Below are 22351 nucleotides of genomic sequence, written 5' to 3' on the forward strand. Positions count from 1 at the left end.
ATTTGGGGCCTGAGAGACCAATACTGTATATAATTGATATATATATATACTCACTGTATTGAACACAATAACCGCACTAAAGTTATTATCATATTATTGTTTACCACTGTTGTTTATTACAATAAACATGCACAAATATTGTATAATACTAATGTTCTATCATATATTTACATATTTACAATCACTGGACATGGTTTTAGAACTGCTGGAGCTTGTGGAACTCCTTGAAACAAGGCACCATGCACAGAGGCACCTTACATTCCTCACACATAAACCGAGTGTCTTTGCGTCTTTGTTGCCGTCATTTTGTTTGTGCACAGACAATGCATCTCTTCTGAGCAAATTTCTTTTGAGTTGAAGGAAGCTGTATTATGAAATGATCACCTTCTCTCCTCAAACGCTTGGGTATATTGTGATGAATTCGAGGACCATGTTGTATTGCAGGTGTTGTTACCTGGTACTTCATTATGAGTTGTCTGACAACAGACAAACAAAATTCACCATACGGTGGTCTGTTACCAGTCTTTATTTGGTACATATTATATGCATTCAGCATTGAAATGTCCATGAGATGGAAGAAAAGTTTCATGTACCACTTGTAACTCTTACGAACACAGTCAACAAAATCAATCTGCATGTCACACTTGTCAACCAAGCGCATGTTTTGTGTATAATCAATCACTGTCACTGGTTTTCGAATACGTTCATTAGTCACTCGATCAACTTTGCCACTGTCTTGCATTTCATTACGGTGAATGGTTGTCAACAATGTGACATCTCGTTTGTCATGCCACCGTAATGCCATGATGTCATTGGCAGTAAACACCTGCACGTCATCACCACGGACACCTGCGTTGAGCCTGGGCATATGTTTACGATTAGGACGCACTGTGCCACACACATCTGTCTTGTTCACTTGCATGAAATCACTGAGTAATGGGCTTGTGTACCAGTTATCGGTATATAATGTATGGCCCTTACCAAGATAAGGTGCCATCATGTTTCTCACTACGTCACCTGATATACCCAATAACATCTTGGTATCTTTCAATGTTTTACTACCCGTGTATACAACAATATCCAACACCAGGCCACTGTCACAATCACAGAGTACAAACAATTTTATACCAAAGCGGTTCCTCTTGCTTGGTATATACTGCTTGAATGACAGTCTACCTTTGATGAACAAAATCAAAGACTCGTCAATTACAAGATTCTTGAATGGATAAAAGTATATCCTGAACTTTCGTTTGAGATACATGAAAACATTTCTAATCTTGTATAACCTGTCACTTCTGTCAGGCCTGGTTTTGTCAGAGAAGTGCAACATACGTAACAGTAAGATAAACCTGTTCACTGGTATTATTTCACTGAAGGATGGGGTACAAATTAGCCGATCTGTGGACCAGTATGCTTTTATATTATGCTTATAGACGTGAGGCATAAGCATTATTGTTGCAAAAAGCAAATACATTTCTGCAACAGTCGTCTCTTTCCACCTGTGTAGTCTTAACTGTGGTGATAAGATCGTATTTGCCATGGTGTACTGAAAATACTTATTACTTTCCCTGACAATAATTTCCATCAATGGCTGGTCAAAGAAGAATTCAAAGAATTCCAGTTCATTGGCCGTGGTTCCAAGGGTAGGTAGGTAGGTAGGTAGAATTCCACTTTGAGAGTCATCAAAGTGGTGAGGGCTGGGAACAAAATTGGGATTTTGCTGCCAATCCCAGATATGGTTTGCTGGTGGATACTGGACATCATAGGCTGGTTGTACGGGTGGTTGTGGCGGGCTGGTGGGTGACGCTCCGCTTTGTCCTTGAACTGACGAGTCAGCAGCGTGGGTCCCCGCGTGGCACAGTGAGTCACGCATGGCGGTGCCACTACCACCACCAGCCCCACTAACACCATCCACTGATGCCTGTGGCCCATCCATGCCAAGTGTAGCCACATCATCCTCACTATCACTACCTAAAATGGGTGTAGGGCCACGGGATGTACTCCGTCCCCTGGGCACAGCATAGGGTACACTACCCGAGCGCATGCGGCGGCGAACATACCGACGCTTCACTGGTGAATATGTTTCCTCACTATCACTACTCGAATGATCGTCGAGCGCAATAAAATCACAATCCACGTCAGAATCATCGTCATTACTGAAGTCAGAGGCCAGGCCACGGGAAAATATTAGTTTTCTATTACGATTAGGAACACCCGACCGTGAGTCACGAGTGCCCACACCAGAGGTAGAAGGTCGAGGATCGTCGGGGTTTTCTGCACTATTATCGATATCCTGGTCATTATTTTCGGTCACTAACTTATCAAAGCCGTAGAATTCGTCTTCATTTCCACTTCCATCAGTGTCAGAACTATCAGACAGGAAGAGGAGAGTCCCAATTTTCTGGGGATTGAGAGCTGACTTGCGACGAGGCATGGTGAACAAGGGTGACTGAACCGGCGTTCCCACAATGCTATGCAGGCGCCTAGATTTTTTGTTTACGGCGCACACCCACGGCGCAGACCCATTCTCTCACATGTAGGCCTATGAGCGCTTTCGCGCTAAATTTGATGGCACTAGAATTTTGGCATAGATCTACGGTTTGGACACTCACCGACCAGCCGTAGATCTACGGGACGGACCCTGGAAGGGTTAAAGCGCCCTAGAGCAATAAAATGCACATACAGTACACTCATTACTTACCTTAAAATATTTGTAGGGTGAGAGGTGAGTAAATGACGTAAAAACGAGTAAATGAGAGAGGACGTGGAGTATGTAAACAGACGAACATGTCTGGTTTTGTTTGATACGTGTTCGTTCCCATGTCTGTGAATCTTTTACCATAATACAAACCCCTTATATTGTGTACAAGATGTCTCCACATTGCTAAAGTAGAATAAACAAAGAGCAACATTCCCATTCTCGTATAACTCGCCATTTTTAGAAGGAATAATGCTCTGAGTTAAGGCATACGAAAGGAATAATTTTCTACAGTTACCTCCGGTAATATTATTGTGTACACATTTTCTGTGGAAAATTTTATTCTTTTCAACACTCAACACGACGACTGGAAAAACATCTCATATGTTACTTTATTCTACTGTGCGGTGTATTTATCATGTTTATGTGTTACGTAGCATGTTTATTATATAGTTTTGAAAAAAATATAGATGGATTAATCAAAATGCCTTTATTAATGTAATATATGACATTTTGCAGTATGTGCCTCAGTGATTATTATTGTCATTATTATTCTTTCAACAAACCGGCCATATCCTACTGAGGCAGGGTGGCCCAAAAAGAAAAAGAAAAGTTTCTCTTCTTAAATTTAGTAATTTATACAGAAGGGGTTACTAGCACCTTGCTCCCGGCATTTTAGTCGCCTCTTACAACACGCATGGCTCAGAGGAAAAATTCTGTTCCACTTCCCCTTGGAGATAAGAGGAAATAAACAAGAACTAGTAAGAAAATAGAAGAAAACCCAGAGGGGTGTATATGTATATGCTTGTACATGTATGTGTAGTGTTACCTAAATGTAATTAAAAGTAGCAAGATGTACCTGAAATCTTGCATGTTTGAGACTGAGAAAAGACACCAGCAATCCTACCATCATGTAAAACAATTACAGGCTTCCATTTTAGTCACTTTGCAGGATGGTAGTGCCTCCCTGGGTGATTGCTGTGTACCATCCTACTACCTAGGGTGTTATCATTATTAATATGGCATCTTCAAGACTAATAAGACACTCCTAGTGATTTTAACTTTTATCTGCATGCCAGCACAGTGTATAAGTTTATTTAGATACAGGTACACATAAGTATAATTATCAGATTATATATATAATATGAAATAATCTTTAAACACTTGAGATTTTGGAAAGTTTCCATACGTAATGGGAAGTTGCTCTCAAGGAGAATGTGAACAAACTGGGTGGCCGAGGTGACTGTATTAGAAAGTCGGGGGGGGGGGGGGGGGGGGTATAGAGCGCTTTGGCCATAACTCGAAATGTCCATATTAGTGGAACACCATGAGGCGAAGCGCTGTAAAGCGGTGTCCTGCTGTGTTGGGATCGTCTAAAATCCTTTTAAAATGTGCTTCCTGGTAAATATTGCATGGATTAGTTCTAGCTCTGCTAGAGACATGGTAGAGGTAAAGGATGCAAACTATTCCAGTGAAAAACATTGCTCTAATTAAATACAAAATTGAAACGTTCCAAATGTAAAGGTTCTACAGCCGTTCAGCACCTTTCTCTTACATGCAGGGGAAATTTCTAGTAAACAGTTATCTCGGACATAACTTGACAAGTTTATCCAAACCAAGTAACTCTCAGCTGGGTTATGGTGTTTGTTATTTTTGCAACCTGACTGATCAGGCATTAGCCAGGAGGCCAGGTCTGAAGTGTAATCACAAGGACAATAGCCCCCTCATTGGTGAACAGGGAACTCCCCCTGTATGTAGCCTGTTGAAGAGCTGACCCTGGGTACTTTCTAGGCTTCTTATACAACATCGCCATCTAACAAACAAAATGTTCCTGAAAGCTTTGAGGCTTTATTAAATTACAAACACTTTACCATGAGATGGAGGTGAATCATTACCTTTCAGATAATATACAATTAGAGGTACAGTATTTGATGAACATACCTATTATCATAAACTAAATTCCAGGAAAATGCTGAACGTTTCAATACTAGTCTAGTAAAAACATTTTGCATGGCTTGTAACATTGGGTTAATTTTAGGATGACCAAGTGGTTGTATAAAGCTGGGGCTCAGGGAAGGTGGGGGTAGGGATTGTTCTAAGAAAGATTGAGATGTGGGTAAAGGTTTTGAATGCCAGGGGCTCAAGCATCCAGCAGGCTTGTGTGAGTGTATTTGACTGGAGCAAGTGGAATTTTTTTTAACATACTGTTGGAGTATGAGCAAGGTAGCCTTTGTCGGGATTCAGGGAAATAGGTTTACCTGGAGTCGCTTCTGGAAGTCACCGTTCGGCTCAGTCCCTGGCCAGACCAACCTTAATGAAGATGAGAAGTATGTACCCTCATTTTGAAGGTAGGATGAGGATATTGCAGTTTGAAGGTTCATTCAAATTTTCACGTCTGCACACTTCTGGCAAGACAGCTGTTGAATATGCAGTTCATAAATCCCTTCCTTGGGAGAGGAACCTCTTCAAGGGGGGCTCCTTGGCGTGGTAAAGAGGCTCTTGGTTTGAGGAATTAGACCTGTCGGTCTCCTTCCTCAGACTGAACCTCATTTCCCCCCTTCCCTTTCCCAGCCCCCCCCTTTTCCTTTCCTCCTCCTCCCCACCCCTCCCTTTTGCCCTTCCTCTTTTTGGCCTTTAGGATTTTTCCCACAGGCACACTAGTTCATAGGTAGGGGGAAGGGTACCGGGGTCCATCCCATTCCGTTAAGGTTCTTGGTGGTGGCGTAGTTTGCCGTGGGATCTGGATTGCTTGGGGATGTCCCGATCCCTCTCCGGTATCCCGGAGGGTGGCATTGGGTGTCTTTCGGGTGACGGGTGTATCTCGGGTGGTGGCCGAAGGAGGTATGTTTTGTGGCCGATATCCAGCCGCCCTCTCTCTTGTCCACCGAGGTAGCTCGGCAGATGTGAGGTTGCTATCCCGGATTGCTGGTTTACTGGCATGAAGGGTAGGTTATGGCACGAGTTCCATGCTGCATCTGCACTACTTGCGGTGCTGAGGTCCTCTTGGGCGCGGAGGGAGATTTCTGGCCCTTTCATTCCTCCTAGGAACTCTCTCTCCCCAGTCCCTCCCCCCCCTTTTTTTTCCTTTTTTCTTTTTTTTTCTTAAAAAGAAAGAAGTAACCTAACCATGGAGTTCCAAATCCATGACCCCGCTACCCCCGGGCCCCTTATTGTTACTGCACCCTGTTCTGACCTTGCCTCGTCTTTTGGACACTCTTTGGACACTCCTAAGGCCCCTGTACCTCTTGCTGGTGCTGTTTCCTCGCCCGCTTCAGGTACCGGGGCTTCCACTGACTACTCCGATTTGTCTGACCTCCACTCTCCTTTGACTATGCTTCTGGCCTCTCCCTCTATGGTGCAACGATTTTCAAATTGCCAGCCCGTCTCACGTCGGACCGACTCTGGTCCCACTTCTAAACGCCAACGACAGTCTCCAGACAATGTTGCTTCGTTACCTTCCCATTCTACTTGGAAAAGACTGACACGTCATGCTCTCCCTCTCCACACTGTTTCGGACCACACAATGGACTAAATTCTTTACTTTATGACCGACTTCTTCTACTGCCTATCTTTCTGACCATAGTATTGGCAAAGCGCTCCTACGCCACGTTGGTAGAGATATTTCCTTTCATGCTCTTAAGAGTGGTACGTGCATCATCACAGTCCAGAATTCTAACCAAGCTCATGATCTTTCTCTTCTTTCACATATTGATACTATTCCTATTACTATCGAAAAACATCATTCCCTCAATTCTTGTAGTGGTACTGTTACTCTGCCCCATACCATAGTCCAACAGAATTTCCAGACATGTGGCAATGACATTCTTGAACAGTTGGAACTCCAAGATCTCCCAATTCTCAAGGTAGACACTTATGTTCTTCCCGACCGCGGGCGAAGACGATACCCTTGCAATGTGGCTCGTTTAACTTTTGACAGCCGTGAACTCCCATCCTCTGTTTATGTAGCAGGACATCAGTTACAAGTTCGGAAGGTGATCCCTACACTGCAACAGTGTAGGAATTGCTGGCGATTTGGCCACCCTGCAAAGTATTGCAGATCTATAGCCGAATGCCCAGTCTGTGGTGCCGATGACCATTCTAATACATCTTGCAGTCGACCTCCCTCTTGCCTTAATTGTCATGAGGCTCACCCTTCGTACTCTCGCCGTTGCCAGGTCTACTTAAATGAGCGGGAAATTCGTTACCTCAAAGAGGCAGAAGGACTCCCTTATGCTATTGCAGTTTCTCATCTCCGCCTCCAAGGGAGACTACCCAGTGTTTCTTATTCTCGTGTTTCAAAACGTCCCCCCACTTCTGGGGTCCCATCTTCTGCAGCCTCCTCTGCGGTTGCCAGTCCCATAATCACTCCTGTATCTAATTCTTTTGCTGTCCTGGGCACAGACGTCCCTACTTCAACACCTCAGTCTGTCCTCACATCTTCGTGTTCTCCCTCACAAACCTCGGTATCGACAAGACCTCGTACAACACCACCTCCCAATCGTCACTACTTCTCAGAGGTCCACCAAATCTCCTTTAACCCCTCCTTCTCTTCATCCACCTCCACATTTTCCCTTCCCGGTCTCTGTACCTAGGTCTTCCCCTTTCACTGGCTCCGTTACAAGTGTGGAGGTTCATCATCCTCCTTGTACTGTGCCTTCCTTCCCTGTCCCCTCCTAAGTTTCTTCCTCTTCTGCCACCTCCCGAGTTTCTCTTTCTTCTGTCCCCTCCCACACTTCTCCAGTTCCCTCCACCCTTTTGCCCCCCCCCCTACCTTGGTACAGTCCATTACAGCTCCGATCTTTACTCAAACTCCTCCTCCTTCCATCTCCAATATTGTCTTCAACATGACGTCTCTGAACTCCGAAACACTTGAAGCAATCTCTGAATATATTGCAGAGACCAAACCATCAATGGACATTGATCCACCCTGTTCCTTCTCTTTCCTCTTCTCCATCTGCGCAACTCCTTTCTTCACAACTCGCCGTTCCTTCGCTACTTGAACGGTTTCCTTTGCCACTGCATGTGGACTTTTCTAACTCTTCTAGTCCGTACGTACCCTTACCTGCAGATTTTAGATATCTTTATCGTTGCCAATTGTGGCCTACTTACAGTGGAATATTCGCGGCCTCGGGTAATCGGCGTGAGCTTCAGGTGTTGCTCTCCCAGTTTTCCCCTGTTGGTGTTTGCTTACAGGAACCAAAATTACACTCTGCTGTTATCTATCCCATCTCAGGCTATAATTTATTGTATTCTTCAGATCCTTTTCCTGATGGGACCTTTAATGAAAGTGCCCTTCTTCTACGCACTGATATTCCGTACCATCAGTTATTTGTTCGTACTTCGCTGCATTACACAGCAGCCCGTATCCACTTGCATAGGTGGTATACACACTGTTCTTTGTATCTCTCTCTCCTTCTCGGGCATTATCTATCCCGGATATTGCCTTTCTTGTTTCGTCATTACCGCCACCACTTCTGTTACTTGGCTACTTCCTCTGTTACTTCCTCTGGGGGGGGGTCTCACTGTGATTCCCATGGCATTCAGTTAGAGGCTTTTCTTGCTACCCACCCCCTCCATGTTTTAAATTCAGGTACTCGCACCTATTTTGATCCTCGAACTCGTGCTCTCTTGCATCGATCTCTCAGTCTACTCTTCCTCCGCCGCATTAGACTTCACCTGGTCTGTTCTCCCGGATTTACATGGCAGCGATCATTTCCCAATCATTCTTACTTCCCCTTCATATTCACCACCTCTTCGTAACCCACGCTGGCAGTTTGATCAGGCAAATTGGGACCTTTACTCACAACTGTTTTTAGTGAGGTTCCTTCGTCCTCCATTGATGAGCTTTTACACCGCTTCTCGTCCTCCATTTTAACCGCAGCTTCTCATTCTATACCCCATACTTTGGGCAGGCATTCTCAGAAATGCGTGCCTTGGTGGTCTCCTGCTTGTGCTCGTGCAGTACGTTTGAAACGCACTGCGTGGGGCAGGTACCAGTACAATAGAACCATGGAGAGACTTCTTGATTTTAAGCAGAAGCATGCAATCTCTCACCGTGTCATCCGTGACGCTAAACGCACTTGCTGGCGAGATTGTCTCCTCCTCCACCTCTGCTTCCCCTGAGTGCAGTCTGGAAAAAAGTACGAAAACTGAGTGGTAAATATTCTCCTGACCCGGCTCCTGTTCTGCGGGTTGCCGGTGTTGATATAGCAAACCCACTAGATGTTGCCAACGAAATTGGCAATCATCTGGTCCGTATTTCTCAGGGGCTCCATCTATGCCCCTCGTTTCCTTCCTCAAAGTCTGCCAGAGAGTTAGCACCCTTGGACTTTTCTTCTCTGAGAGAAGAACAGTATAATGTGCCTTTTTTACACTTCAGCAACTGGAGGCAACACACTCAGCTTGCCGATCATCGGCAGCTGGGCCTGACGACATTCATATTTGTATGCTACAACATTTACGTCAGTCAGCCCTTGCAGTCCTATTACGCCTTTTCAATCTTATTTGGTCACAAGGAGTTCTTCCACAGCTGTGGAAATCTGCCATTTTTCTCCCTTTCCGCTAACCGGGTACTACGGGACATGAAGCCTCCCACTATCGTCCCATTGCTCTTACCAGTGCAGTTTGCAAAGTGAAGGAACGCCTGGTAAAAAGACGTTTAGTGCGGTATTTAGAGACACCACAGTCTCTCCACTCGTCAATATGGCTTTTGTAAGGGTCGTTATACCATAGACCCCTTACTATGCTTGGATGCGTATGTTCATAATGCCTTTGCGAATAACCACTTGGTTATTGCCATATTTTTTGACCTTGAGAAGGCATATGACACAACTTGGAGGTATAATATTTTGGCCCAAGCCCACTCCTTAGGCCTTCGAGGCAATCTACCATCCTTCCTTAAGAACTTTTTAACTGACAGACATTTCCATGTTCAGGTTAATAATGTGCTCTCCCCGGACTTTATCCAAGCTGAAGGTGTCCCCCAGGGATGTGTTCTGAGCACAACACTTCTTCTCCTTGCTATAAATGATTTGGTCTCTAGTCTTCCATCCAATATTTGGTCATCACTCTCTTGATGACTTCGCTATTGCCTGTGCAGGCGCTGACTGTCACCTCATTACAGTTTCTCTCCAGCATGCGGTCGACCGTGTTTCCAATTGGGCCACCACACATGGGTTTAAATTTTCCAGTACCAAAACTCGCTAAATTACTTTCACTAGACGCTCTGTCATCTCCAATCATCCTTTATACCTCTATGGCACCCGTATCCCTGAACGTGATAGTCAGGTTTCTAGGCCTTCTCTTTGTCCGTAGGTTATCCTGGAAACCTCACATTACCTCTCTGAAGACAACTTGTCACAGCCGGCTGAATCATCTTAAAACCCTTGCTCATCTTTCATGGGGAGCTGATCATCCAACTCTCCTTCGCCTACATTCCACCCTCATTTTATCGAAACTTGACTATGGTGACCAGATCTATTCAGCTGCCTCTCCTGCTACTCTATCTAGCCTCAACCCTATTCATCACCAAGGATTATGTTTATGCCTTGGTGCTTTTCGCTCTTCCCCTGTTGAGAGCCTCTATGCAGAAGCAAACGTTCCATCCTTATCTGATCGCCATGATACCCATTGCCTTCGCTACTATGTACGCTCTCATGATCTCTGCAATCCTTCCATTTATAGTATGGTCACCGACATTAGTAGACAATCTTTATTTGTTCGCCGCCCCTGTTTGCTCCGTCCCTTCTCTCTTCACCTACATTCGCTCTTGTGTTCTCTTCAATTTCCACATTTCTATGTTCATGTAGCATCTCACTTTTCCCTACCCCCCTGGAAGTTCCAGCTGTTCGAGTCTGTTCTTTCTCACTCCCTTGCTCGAAAGCTCAACTGTCTACGGTAGCTTCCTGCTCTCTTTTTCTTGACCACTTCCACTCTCATTCTCATGCCATTGCAGTGTACACAGATGGCTCTAAGTCTTCTGACGGCGTAGGATTCGCAGCAGTGTTTCCGGACAGCGTCGTTAGAGGGCATTTACTATCTTCGGCTAGTATCTTTACTGCTGAATTGTATGCCAGTCTTGCAGCACTTATCCGTATTGCATCTATGCCTGTGTCATCATTTGTGGTTGTCTCAGACTCCCTTAGTGCTTCACAGGCTATACAGAAATTTGATACACCTCACCCCGTAGTCCTCCGTATCCAACTTTGGCTATGCCGCATCTCTACCAAGCATAAAGATATTGTTTTTTGTTGGGTCCCTGGTCATGTTGACGTACAGGGCAATGAACAGGCAGACACTGCTGCGCGGTCAGCAGTACATGACCTACCAGTTTCATATAGAGGTGTTCCATTTATGGACTATTTTGCTGCAATAGCTACCCACTTTCACACCCGTTGGCAACAACGTTGGTCTACCCTACTCGGTAACAAACTTCAGTCTATTAAACCGAGTATATGTAACTGGCCGTCTTCTTGTCACCAGTGCCGAGGTTGGGAGACTACTCTCTCCCATCTCCGCATTGGCCATACTCGTCTTACTCATGGATATCTCATGGAGAGGCGCCCTGCTCCTCTCTGTGAGAATTGTCAGGTTCCATTATCGGTCAGCCACATTGTTAGACTGCCCACTTTATCAACGAGCACGCAGAATTTACCTCCAACGTCGTCTTCGCTCCGCTGCTCTCTTTACCTTCCCTTCTCGCTGATGGACCCACCTTTCATCTGGACCCTGTCATTGACTTTTTGACAACTGACTGACTGACTTCACAAACTCTGGTGATACGAAGGCAAGGTAGGGGTCAGCCTAGGAAGGGTTGGAGGGAGGGGGTAAAGGAGGTTTTTTGTGCGAGGGGCTTGGATTTCGGCAAGCATGCGTGAGCGTATTTGATAGGAGTGAATGGAGACAAATGGGTTTTAATATTTTACAAGCTGTTGGAGTGTGAGCAAAGTAACATTTATGAAGGGATTCAGGGAAACCGGCAGGCCGGACTCGAGTCCTGGAGATGGGAAGTACAGTGTCTGCACTCTGAAGGAGGGGAGTTAATGTTGCAGTTTTATAATTGTAGTGTAAAGCACCCCTCTGGCAAGACAGTGATGGAGTGAATGATGAAAGTTTTTCTTTTTCGTGCCACCCTTCCTTGGTGGGACTCTGCCGATGTGTTTATAAATAAGAATACTGTAATTGTTAGTGATCAGCAATAACAGTTGGCCTTGCAGCTTATATTCTCTCCTGCTCTAATACAGTGAACAAAAATTTATACCCATATTTTTCCTTTCTGAACTGTTGGTGTTGGGTATGCAGCTGGTTTTCCTGAACAACTCAATAGAGGTCATTTAATAGAATTGGCTAGTATTTTCGCAGCAACCATGTCTGCCGCATCATTCATAGTTATTTTGGACTGCCAAAGAGCGTTACTGGCTATCCAGAAATTGAACTCCTATCATCCTTTGTATACACCTGTGGCTATGTTGCATTTCTAGCAAGCACAAGTTATATTGTGCTTGGTCCCTGGACATGTCTGTCTCCAGGGACCCACCTTCACACCCGTTGGCAACAACGTTGGTCTACTATGCTCGGCAACAAACTTCAATCTATTAAACCGAGTATAGGTTACTGGCCGTCTTCTTATCACCAGTGTCGAGGTTGGGAGACTACTCTCTCCCGTCTTCGCATTGGCCATACTCGTCTTACTCATGGATATCTCATGGAGAGGCGTCTTGCTCCTCTGTGAGAATTGCCAAGCTCCATTATCAGTCAGCCACATTCTGTTGGACTGCCCACTTTATCAACGAGCACGCAGAATTTACCTCTGTCGTCGTCTTCGCTCCGCTGCTCTCTCTTTACCTTCCCTTCTCGCTGATGGACCCACCTTTCATCCGGACTCTCTCATTGACTTTTTGACAACAACTGACTTACTTCACAAATTCTGATACCTTCAGCCCTTTCTACTTCAATCTCTTGCTACCCTCTACCCCCATACTATCCCCTGCCCCGCTGTTTTCTGTAACCTGCTGATCATCTCCCCTCCCTTCTGCCATCCAATTCCCTTGCTTCCTTCCCTACCCTGCAGTGCTGTATAGCCCTTGTGGCTTAGCGCTTCTTTTTGATTATAATAATAATAATGTCTCCAGGGACCATTCCTTACTCAAACTAGTTTTCAGTGCTGTTACCACGTCTGCAACTACTATCAGCTATGTTGGTCTGCATTGAACCACAGGAAATTGTTTTCAATCTTGCCATGTTTAGGATTCTGGCCATGATCTTCCCTCTGTTGTCAGAATTGGGGAGACCACACTCTTGTGCTTATTGGACAAACTTGACTCTCATGGCTATCACATGGAGAAACAACCAGCACCACTCTGTGAGGGCTGTCAGTTTTCTCCAACACTCACCCTCTCACTCTGACCTTGCTGAAAGTCCCACCCTTATGCAGAATCTTTGACTTTTTAACTGAAACTAACCTATGGCACCAACTTTGATTTTAATCTTGCTTGTGCTAACTCCCACCCCTACTGACCCTATAACTTTGCAAACCCCATGCTTTTTACTCATTCTTAACTTTTGCACATTTCTACTTTCACACATCCCTCTCAGCAGTGCTGTTTTGCCCTTGCAGGTTTATCACTTAATTTTATTATAATACTATCTTCCTTTGGGGAGGGGAGGGTGGCATGGCATTAAGAGGCATGAAATTCCCCCGTTTTCTAATATGTTCATTTTTCCACTAATCTACCTTGTCCATAATTACTATCATGAAGCTCAGACCTCTGCAACACATTTATCCTCAAAGATTTAAGTTATACCATGAATTAAGGAAAAATCCTAGATTTCACCTTAGGAAACAGACAAAGCAGATGCAATAGTACTTATGGATAATGTAATTATAGTGGAAAAATGAATGTTATTAGAAGATGGGAGAACTTGTGTGCCCCTCAAGTTTTGCCCATAGGCTTGAGGTTTCGAAGACTCATTTTTGTTGTGGCGAGGTTGACTTTTGAGTTAAGTTTTCCTTAGCAAACCCTACTCATTTTTTATTTAAATGTTTTTATTTTCTTTTGCAGGCCTGCTCGACGTGGATCTCCAAGGTAATAATTTTCTTTAAAGCGTAATTACAATATTAATTTTGGAAGGTTCTGTAAAGCAGGAATGAAAGAGTATTCTGAAGTAAATGGTGTGCAAGAGAAATGGCAGCTGTTTTGGCATAGTTTAAATTTTTCTCGTGGATAGGAACGGACTCTTTGGTGAACAGTGGAGGTGTATGTGAGGAATAAATTCAGTTGTTCATAAATATTGAAAGTACAGTATCCTGTTCTTATTAGCATAAGAATTTAGCACAGGGTAATAAATGATTGCATTGGGGAGAACTGAGCTGAAACTATCATGTGCATTTTATGGTGGCAATAAGTATGAATGGTGCTCGTCATATATACAGTAGACACTTGTTAATTCATGGTGTTGAGTTCCTGAGCCTCCCACAGATTAAATTTAAACAGTTGTAAAGGAAAAAAAAAAGATAGGTTTCTGGGACATATATCTCCCTCTCTCCCCCATTTCCTGATCCCTCTCTTCTCTTTCATACTTAACTACAACAAATGAGAATTAATGGTACTTTGAAATTGAAAGTGATATATCTGAACTTGAATATTGTTGGTTAATAAACCTTGGGTGTGATCAAGGGTCCATTATCATTTTTCAATAACAATAGGCCTTTGGTGTTAATCTTCAGGTATTTATATCTGGGGGGGGGGGGGGTAAGTAACAACTTGAGGGAAAACTAGATGCTTCAAGGAGACATGATTGGAGGTTGCTCCCTTGGTTCAATCTTTCACTTAATTTCTTTAAGGCATTTTTTTTCTTCAGTTTGAAACCCTCTTAATGTGCTATTATAGCAGTCTTATTGCCAGCATTTGAGAAATGTTAATTCTCCACCTGCATATATTTTGTGTAATATTTGAAACACAGAAGAGGGTTACAAACCAAGACATGTATGTACACACCTTGGTAACCAAGTGGTGATACTGCAACTGTGACTGAAAAGTGTGTAAGTTTTGTGCTGGTACTAAAATGCTGTATATACTTTGTAAAAAAAAAAATGTGAAATTAGGAATACTATGGTATAAATTGAATAAGGCAGTTCCTGAACTAAAAATACATTGAATTAACCAGTGTCTACTGTATGTGGTTTGACACACACATTTGTGTGAATTTTTTTTTCATTACTTGTAGAATTTTGATATTACATTATTTTAATATTTGTATTGTGTATTTAGTGTAGAATGGTGTATAGGCTAATCTGTACACGTTTAAATGGATATTCTCATATTTCATCGAGTTCTAAACCTGTGTTTTTCACTCAGTGGCATATCAGTTCTCTATCAGTCAGGCAGTTTGTGTTCCCTTAACTAAATGTACAGATAAATTTTTATTTTTTTTATTTTAAGTTTGAAGGTGTAGAATTCTTGTTGATATGCAGATTTGTACACCAAATTTATCTTGTAATGATTTATTTAAAAAACTACTTTCACTTTTTAAGTTTAAGGGACAACTAGTGAATATGCATGTTTAAATGCTGTACCTAACTCTTTGACCGTCGCAACCCCAAATCCTGAGGTGTCTCCTGGTGTCGCAGAATATTTGAAAAAAGGAAAAAAAAAAAACTATTTTTCTTATGAAATAATAGAGAATCTTTTCCCAGTGGTAATGACACCAAAAGTACAAAATTTCATGGAAAACTTATGTAATTACGCTCTCGCAAAGTTGTTAACCTCGGCAATATTTACAAATCGGTGATTTTGCCCACTTTGAGCCCTATTTTCGGCTAATTCCATTGTTCCAGTCGACCAAACTCATAACTATTTCTTTAGAAATCCATTTGTTCTGTCGATTGAGTACAAGAAACTGCCCATTTACCGATTTCAACTACCCAATAAAGTGGTCAGAAATTGGCAATTTGCCCAATTTCACACAAATTAAATAAAAATATATACCAATTTTGAAATGGGGTCCAGAATGAACAATGCAGACATTCCTGGCTCTAAAATCACATTTTCTTTGTTCATCAGACATGTCTCCTGGCCCCTCTGATATTACTCTTGCTTTCTGTTTTGAATTTTTATTCAGACAAAAAAAAAAAAATAGAAGATTTACTGTTACGCAGACTTCTGCAATATTGTAATAATTGTATAAATAATGTCAAACCATTCATGACTGCATATTAGAATGGCCAGTTGGACATTTATTGGACAGTGACATCATTTGTTTACTCTTGAACATCGGCAAAAATCAAACATTTCCCCTACTTTGAGCTCCATTTCAAGTTTTTTTTTTTTTCATAGTAAAACCAATCAAAATCATCTCTATTTCTATAATATGTTTTCCATTCTTTCAAATGTGACTACAAAAATGAGAATATACCCATAAAAACTATACGAAACTACACCTCAAAGTTGGCATTTTAATCCAAAAACATTTTTTTTTTTTTCTCATGCACTGCGTGCTGCAGGATTTTTTATATACAGTGCACATTGACCACACAGACCCATTCTCTCACATGTGAGCCTACCAGCTTTCACCTGCTTGATTTGAAGCCGCTAGAATTTTTGAGTACAGTGGACCCTTGACATTCGATACTAATCCGTTCCTGAGAGCTATCGAATGTCGAAAATATCGAAAGTCAAATTAATTTTCCCCATAAGAAATAATGGAAATCAAATTAATCCGTGCAAGACACCCAGAAGTATGAAAAAAAAAATTTACCACATGAAATATTAAGTTTAGTGCAATAGAATAATTACAATAACAATAGATTAATAACAATAGAATAATTGACACTTACCTTTAATGAAGATCTGGTGGTGATTGATGGGATGGGAGTGTGTGGATGGTGTTAGTGTTTAGAAGGGGAATCCCCTTCCATTAGGACTTGAGGCAGCAAGTCCTTTTCCGGGGTTACTTCCCTTCTTTTAATGCCACTAGGACCAGCTTGAGAGTCGCTGGACTTCTGTCGCACAACATATCTGTCCATAGAGGCCTGTACCTCTCATTCCTTTATGACTTTCCTAAAGTGGTTCGTAACATTGTCAGTGTACAGGTTGCCAACACGGCTTGCAGTAGCTGTGTCAGGGTGACTTTCATCAAAAAATGTTTGCACTTTAAGCCACATTGCACACATTTCCTTAATCTTTGAAGTAGTCAACTTCTTCAATTTCTCTATCCCCTCTTCTGAAGCAGTTTCCTCAGCTCTGGCCTCTTGCTGTTGAAGATGATCTAGCAGTTCATCAGTGGTTAGTTTGTCATTGTCCTCCTCCACCAACTCTTCCACATCCTCCCCACTAACCTCCAACCCCAAGGACTTCCCCAATGCGACAATGGATTCCTCAACTGGCATAGGATTCTCAGGGTTAGCCTCAAACCCTTCAAAGTCCCTTTTGTCTATGGCCATTCTGGCCACAGTTTTTTCCAAGCAGCGTTCAAGGTCCTCTTAGTCACTTCCTCCCAAGCCTTACCTATAAGGTTTATACAATTGAGGATCCTTCCAAAACTCTAAAATTTTAAGAGTCAGTTGAGTTTCTGTGGTCACTACAAAGCACTATTGAAACATAGATTTTGTGTACAGTTTCTTGAAGTTGGAAATGACCTGCTGGTCCATGGGCTGTAGGAAAGGAGTGGTATTAGGAGGCAAAAACTTGACCTTAATGGAGCTCATGTCCCCAGAAAGTCGCTCTGCCAAGTCTGTAGGATGACCAGGGGCATTGTCTAATACCAGGAGGCACTTAAGGTCTAATTTCTTTTCAATTAGGTAATTTTTCACATTGGGGGCAAATGCATGGTGTAACCAGTCATAGAAAAAGTCCCTAGTGACCCCATGCCTTACTGTTTGCCCTCCACAGCACACACAAATTAGCCTTGAGGATATTCTTTTGCCTGAATGCTCTGGGAGTTTGAGTGATACACCAATAAAGGCTTCACTTTGCAATCACCACTAGCATTGGCACACATGAGAAGAGTAAGCCTGTCTTTCATAGGCTTATGTCCTGGGAGTGCCTTTTCCTCCTGAGTAATGCAAGTCCTGCTTGGCAATTTCTTCCAAAACAGGCCTGTTTCGTCACAGTTAAACACTTGTTCAGGTTTCAATCCTTCAGCCTCTATGTACTCCTCGAATTCATGCACACATTTTTCAGCACTTTGTGGTCCGAACTGGCAGCCTCACCATACCTTCCCACACTGTGTATGCCACTATGATTCTTAAATCTTTCAAACCAACCTTTGCTGGCCTTCAATTCACTCGCATCACCACTAGTTGCAGGCAATTTCTTTACCAAATCATCATGCAACTGCCTAGCCTTTTCACTAATGATCGCTTGAGAGATGCTATCTCCTTCTATCTGTTTTTCATTTATCCACACCAATAACAGTCTCTCAACATCATCTAACACTAGTGATCTCTGTTTCGAAAACAAAGTTGCACCTTTTGCAACAACAGCTTCCTTGATTGCCGTTTTCCTGCTCACATGCACTCCACTTTCATTCCTTGCAATTAACTCTTTCTTCATTTCAATAGTCATTAGTGCCTTTTTTCTGGAAGGCTTGGCACTAGAAGCTTTCTTGGGGCCCATGGTTACTTTGCAGAAACGAGCACCAAAAACAGTGATAATATGGAATGTACCGAATGTATCCTTAGATGCGTGCACACTGGCTGGCTTGTAAACACTGGCACACACGGAGCAGTTCAGGCCACACGTGGACACATCTCGTACGAATCATATCGGATGTCGGGTTTTCCACTGAATGTTGAGGCGAAATTTTTGCGTTAAAATGCATCGAATGTCGGATTTGTCGAGTGTCGATGCCATCGAATGTCGGGGGTCCACTGTATATATACATCAAACACATTGGCTCGTAAGATGTATATATACGGCCGAAACAGTCAAAGGGTTAAAGAAAAGGCATGTTCACTTTTCTAGAAATAGTAAAACACTCCAGTTGTACCTTAACTAAAAATATATAGTGTGTGGAACATTTAAAGTAAAACCATTTTGGCAAGTGATTTCTTTGGGCTAAAAACTACACATGGAGAGCATATTAAACATCAATGAGATATACATTCTACCACTAATGTTAACATTTAAAACAGGTAGTTGAAAATTTTATAGGTGCTTGGTAGCACTTTAACTGCTTTTGACAGTTTACTGTGTAGTCACTTCTAGTAGGATGAGGGTTGGACTTCTTACTTCTGTTTTACATACGTCTTAAATGATGTTTTACCTCCACATGGTCTATACGGGAATGCTCTTAAATGCAGTTTATTGCATATGCAACATGACCCACGAAATCATAATGGCACGATTGCAAACAAACCATACCACAGGTGGGGTTAGAACCCATGATCCGTCACAAAACTCCAGACTGTCGCATTCTGACCCCACCTGTGGTATGGTTTACATATGCAAATACCTAAATACCACCTGTATCCCATCGAGGCAGGGTGACCTAATGAAAGTTTTTCTTTTAAATTTTAATTATACGGGAGTGTTCTGGGGGCTCGTGAGGAGTAAGATATACACACGTTGGATAACTTTGGAGGCTTGTAATTAAGAGTTTGAGGAGAAAACCAGGACTGCCTGTCGAGTCTAAGCCTAACGTTGAACTGAGGAGGCGGCCTACTGCCCCCATGTGATGGGTTTCGTGACATCATAGCTAGCTGGGTACAGGAGTTAATTCTTGGGTAGCTTTTGGTAGAGGTCATTTTGATAAGGACCTGCCTTGTATGGGCCAATAGGCCTTCTGCAGTGTTCCTCCATTCTTATGTTCTTATGTAGCTGGGAATACAGTACTACAGTATACTACACAAGTACACAGTAACACTACTGACAGAACCCCTCAAGGGAAGTTCCTTGATGATGGTGAGGGGCTTTTGATCTAGGGAATTGTATTTGTGCTCCAATTCCCTGAATTAAGCCTGAATACCTTCCATCTCCCTCTCACAGGCTGTATAATCCTATGGGTTTAGCACTTCCCCATGATTAAAATAGTAATATACAGGAGAAGGGGTTGCTAGCCTCTTGCTCCTGGCATTTGTCACCTTTTATGATGTGCATGGCTTATGGAGGAATTCTTTTCCACTTCCCAGTGGAGATGAGAGGAAATAAACTACTATTACTATTATTACTGTTATTACTATTACTACTATTACTACTTACTACTACTATTACTACTTACTATTACTACTTACTACTACTATTACTACTTACTACTACTATTACTACTTACTACTACTATTACTACTACTATTACTACTTACTACTACTATTACTACTTACTACTATTACTACTATTACTACTATTACTACTATTACTACTACTATTACTACTATTACTACTACTATTACTACTATTACTACTACTATTACTACTTACTACTACTATTACTACTTACTACTACTATTACTACTTACTACTACTATTACTACTTACTACTACTATTACTACTTACTACTATTACTACTTACTACTATTATTACTTACTACTGTTACTACTATTACTACTATTACTACTACTATTACTAATTACTACTACTTTCACTATTACTGCTATTACTATTACTACTACTGTTACTACTACTACTATTACTACTACTATTATTACTATTACTATTATTACTACTATTCTATTACTATTACTATTACTACTACTGCTATTACTACTATTACTATTATTACTATTACTATTACTACTACTATTACTACTACTGTTACTATTACTACTATTACTATTATTATTACTACTACTACTACTATTACTACTACTATTACTACTACTATTACTACTACTATTACTATTACTACTACTACTACTATTACTACTATTACTATTACTACTACTACTAGTACTACTACTACTACCACCACTAAAATAGAAGAATCCCCCATATGGATATGTAAATATGTATGCATTTACATGCATGTGTAGTGTAAACTAAGTGTAAGTAGAAGTAGTAAGATATACCTGTTATCCCACATGTTATGAGATAGAATGTTATGTGAATTGATAAACTGGTGCTACAAAATATAATGCTGCCTTGGCGACCGAGATTAGTTTTGCTATTGCTTATACACCTGTTTCTTCTTGCCAAAGAAGGAAATGTTGCATTCTTCCTGTAGCAAGAATATTATTCCACTTTTCAACTGCTAATTATAAATTCATAAGCTTGCAGCTTTTATCCAAAGTTGCCTAATGTCCTCAAAATATCACTGTTGAAATTCTTAAGATGTCATTAATAGATATTAGCCATAAACTTTTTTCACTGAACCTTAACCTCTTCAGGGTTTCGACCGTACTAGTACGGCTTACACCCCAGGGTTTTTGACGTACTAGTACGCCTAAATTCTAACGCCCTCAAATCTAGTGAGAGAGCTGGTAGGCCTTCATACGAAAGAATGGGTTTGTGGTCAGTGTGCGCAGTATAAAAAAAATCCTGCAGTACACATTGTGTAATGAGAAAAACTTTGACCGTGTTTTTGGATTAAAACAGTGACTTTGCACTGTATTTTCGTATGGTATTTATTGTTGTATTCTAGTTTTCCTGGTCTTATTTTATAGAATGGAAGACATATTACAGAAATTGAGATGATTTTGACTGGTTTTGCAATGAAAAGTACCTTGAAATTGAGCTCAAAGTAGCAGAAATGTTCGATTTTTACTAAAGTTCAAAAGTAAACAAATCATGCCAGGTGTCCAATACACATCAACTGACGAGTCTAATATTCTTTCACAAGTGCGATGATATTATTTATTCCATTTCTACACTAATGCAGTAGTCTGCATAACAATAAATCTTCTATTTTTTTGTAAAAATAAAAATTCAAAGTGGAAAGCCAAAGAAATATAAGAGGGGCCTGGGGATGTGACTAACGAACAGAGAACTTATTTTAGTGCCAGGAATGTCATTCTAGTTTATTCTGGACCCTATTTGGAAATTGACATCTTTTGAAATTTGTGTGAAATTGGCAAAATTGCTAAATTCTGACCACTTTATTGGATAGTTGAAATCGGTAAATGGGTGGTTTCTTGTACTCATTCTATAGAAAAAATGGAGTTCTAGCAAAATAGTTATGGTTTTTGTCAACTAGTAAACTGGAATTGGCCTAAAATAGGGCTCAAAGTGGGCAAAATCGCCGATGCATAAACATCGTCGAGACCGCTAACTTCGTGAGAGCATAATTTCATTAGTTTTCCATTAAATTTCATACTTTTGGTGTCATTATGATCGGGAAAAGATTCTCTAACTTTTCATAAGAATTTTTTTTTTTTTTTTTTTAACATTTGGGTGGACCTGAGAACAAGTCTCTGAGAGGGCCCGTGGACCCTGAAAGGGTTAAGCTGCTAACTGGAGGTGTTAATTAAATACTTGAATAAATTAATGTCTGGCCATTTGTTACAGCTGTTGTCACTTGGAATCCAGACTTGAACATTCTTGTATACTAATTTCTTCTAGAGCAGTATTCTTTGTTGTACATATTTGTTTACAAAATATTGTTCTTTTACATATTGCGTATCTGCCGTGGAAGTACATCATTTCTCTGAATCATGTACAGTACTGATAATACAAAACTAAAGAATTTGTCAGATCTGGTATTTCATATAAATAGAAAAAT

At 41.5% G+C, this 22351-nt stretch overlaps 1 protein-coding gene across 8 annotated transcripts in view; it reads left to right on the forward strand.

The window, feature by feature from the left end:
* LOC128702104 (probable splicing factor, arginine/serine-rich 4) overlaps positions 1-22351 on the forward strand; it is a 101319-nt gene that overhangs the window by 22481 nt on the left and 56487 nt on the right. For 4 of the 8 annotated variants that reach the window (XR_008409020.2, XM_070102809.1, XM_053796124.2 and 1 more), the window contains exon 3: positions 13759-13782. The exons of the other annotated variants lie outside the window; for them this stretch is intronic. Coding sequence is in view for 3 of the 4 variants with exons in the window: in XM_070102809.1 (XP_069958910.1) it covers positions 13759-13782 (24 nt within the window). In the remaining variant the exon portion in view is untranslated. The remainder of the gene's footprint in view (positions 1-13758; positions 13783-22351) is intronic. 8 annotated transcript variants of the gene reach the window in all.

This window comes from Cherax quadricarinatus, chromosome 83 (assembly GCF_038502225.1).
Source record: "Cherax quadricarinatus isolate ZL_2023a chromosome 83, ASM3850222v1, whole genome shotgun sequence".
Classification (NCBI taxonomy): domain Eukaryota; kingdom Metazoa; phylum Arthropoda; class Malacostraca; order Decapoda; family Parastacidae; genus Cherax; species Cherax quadricarinatus.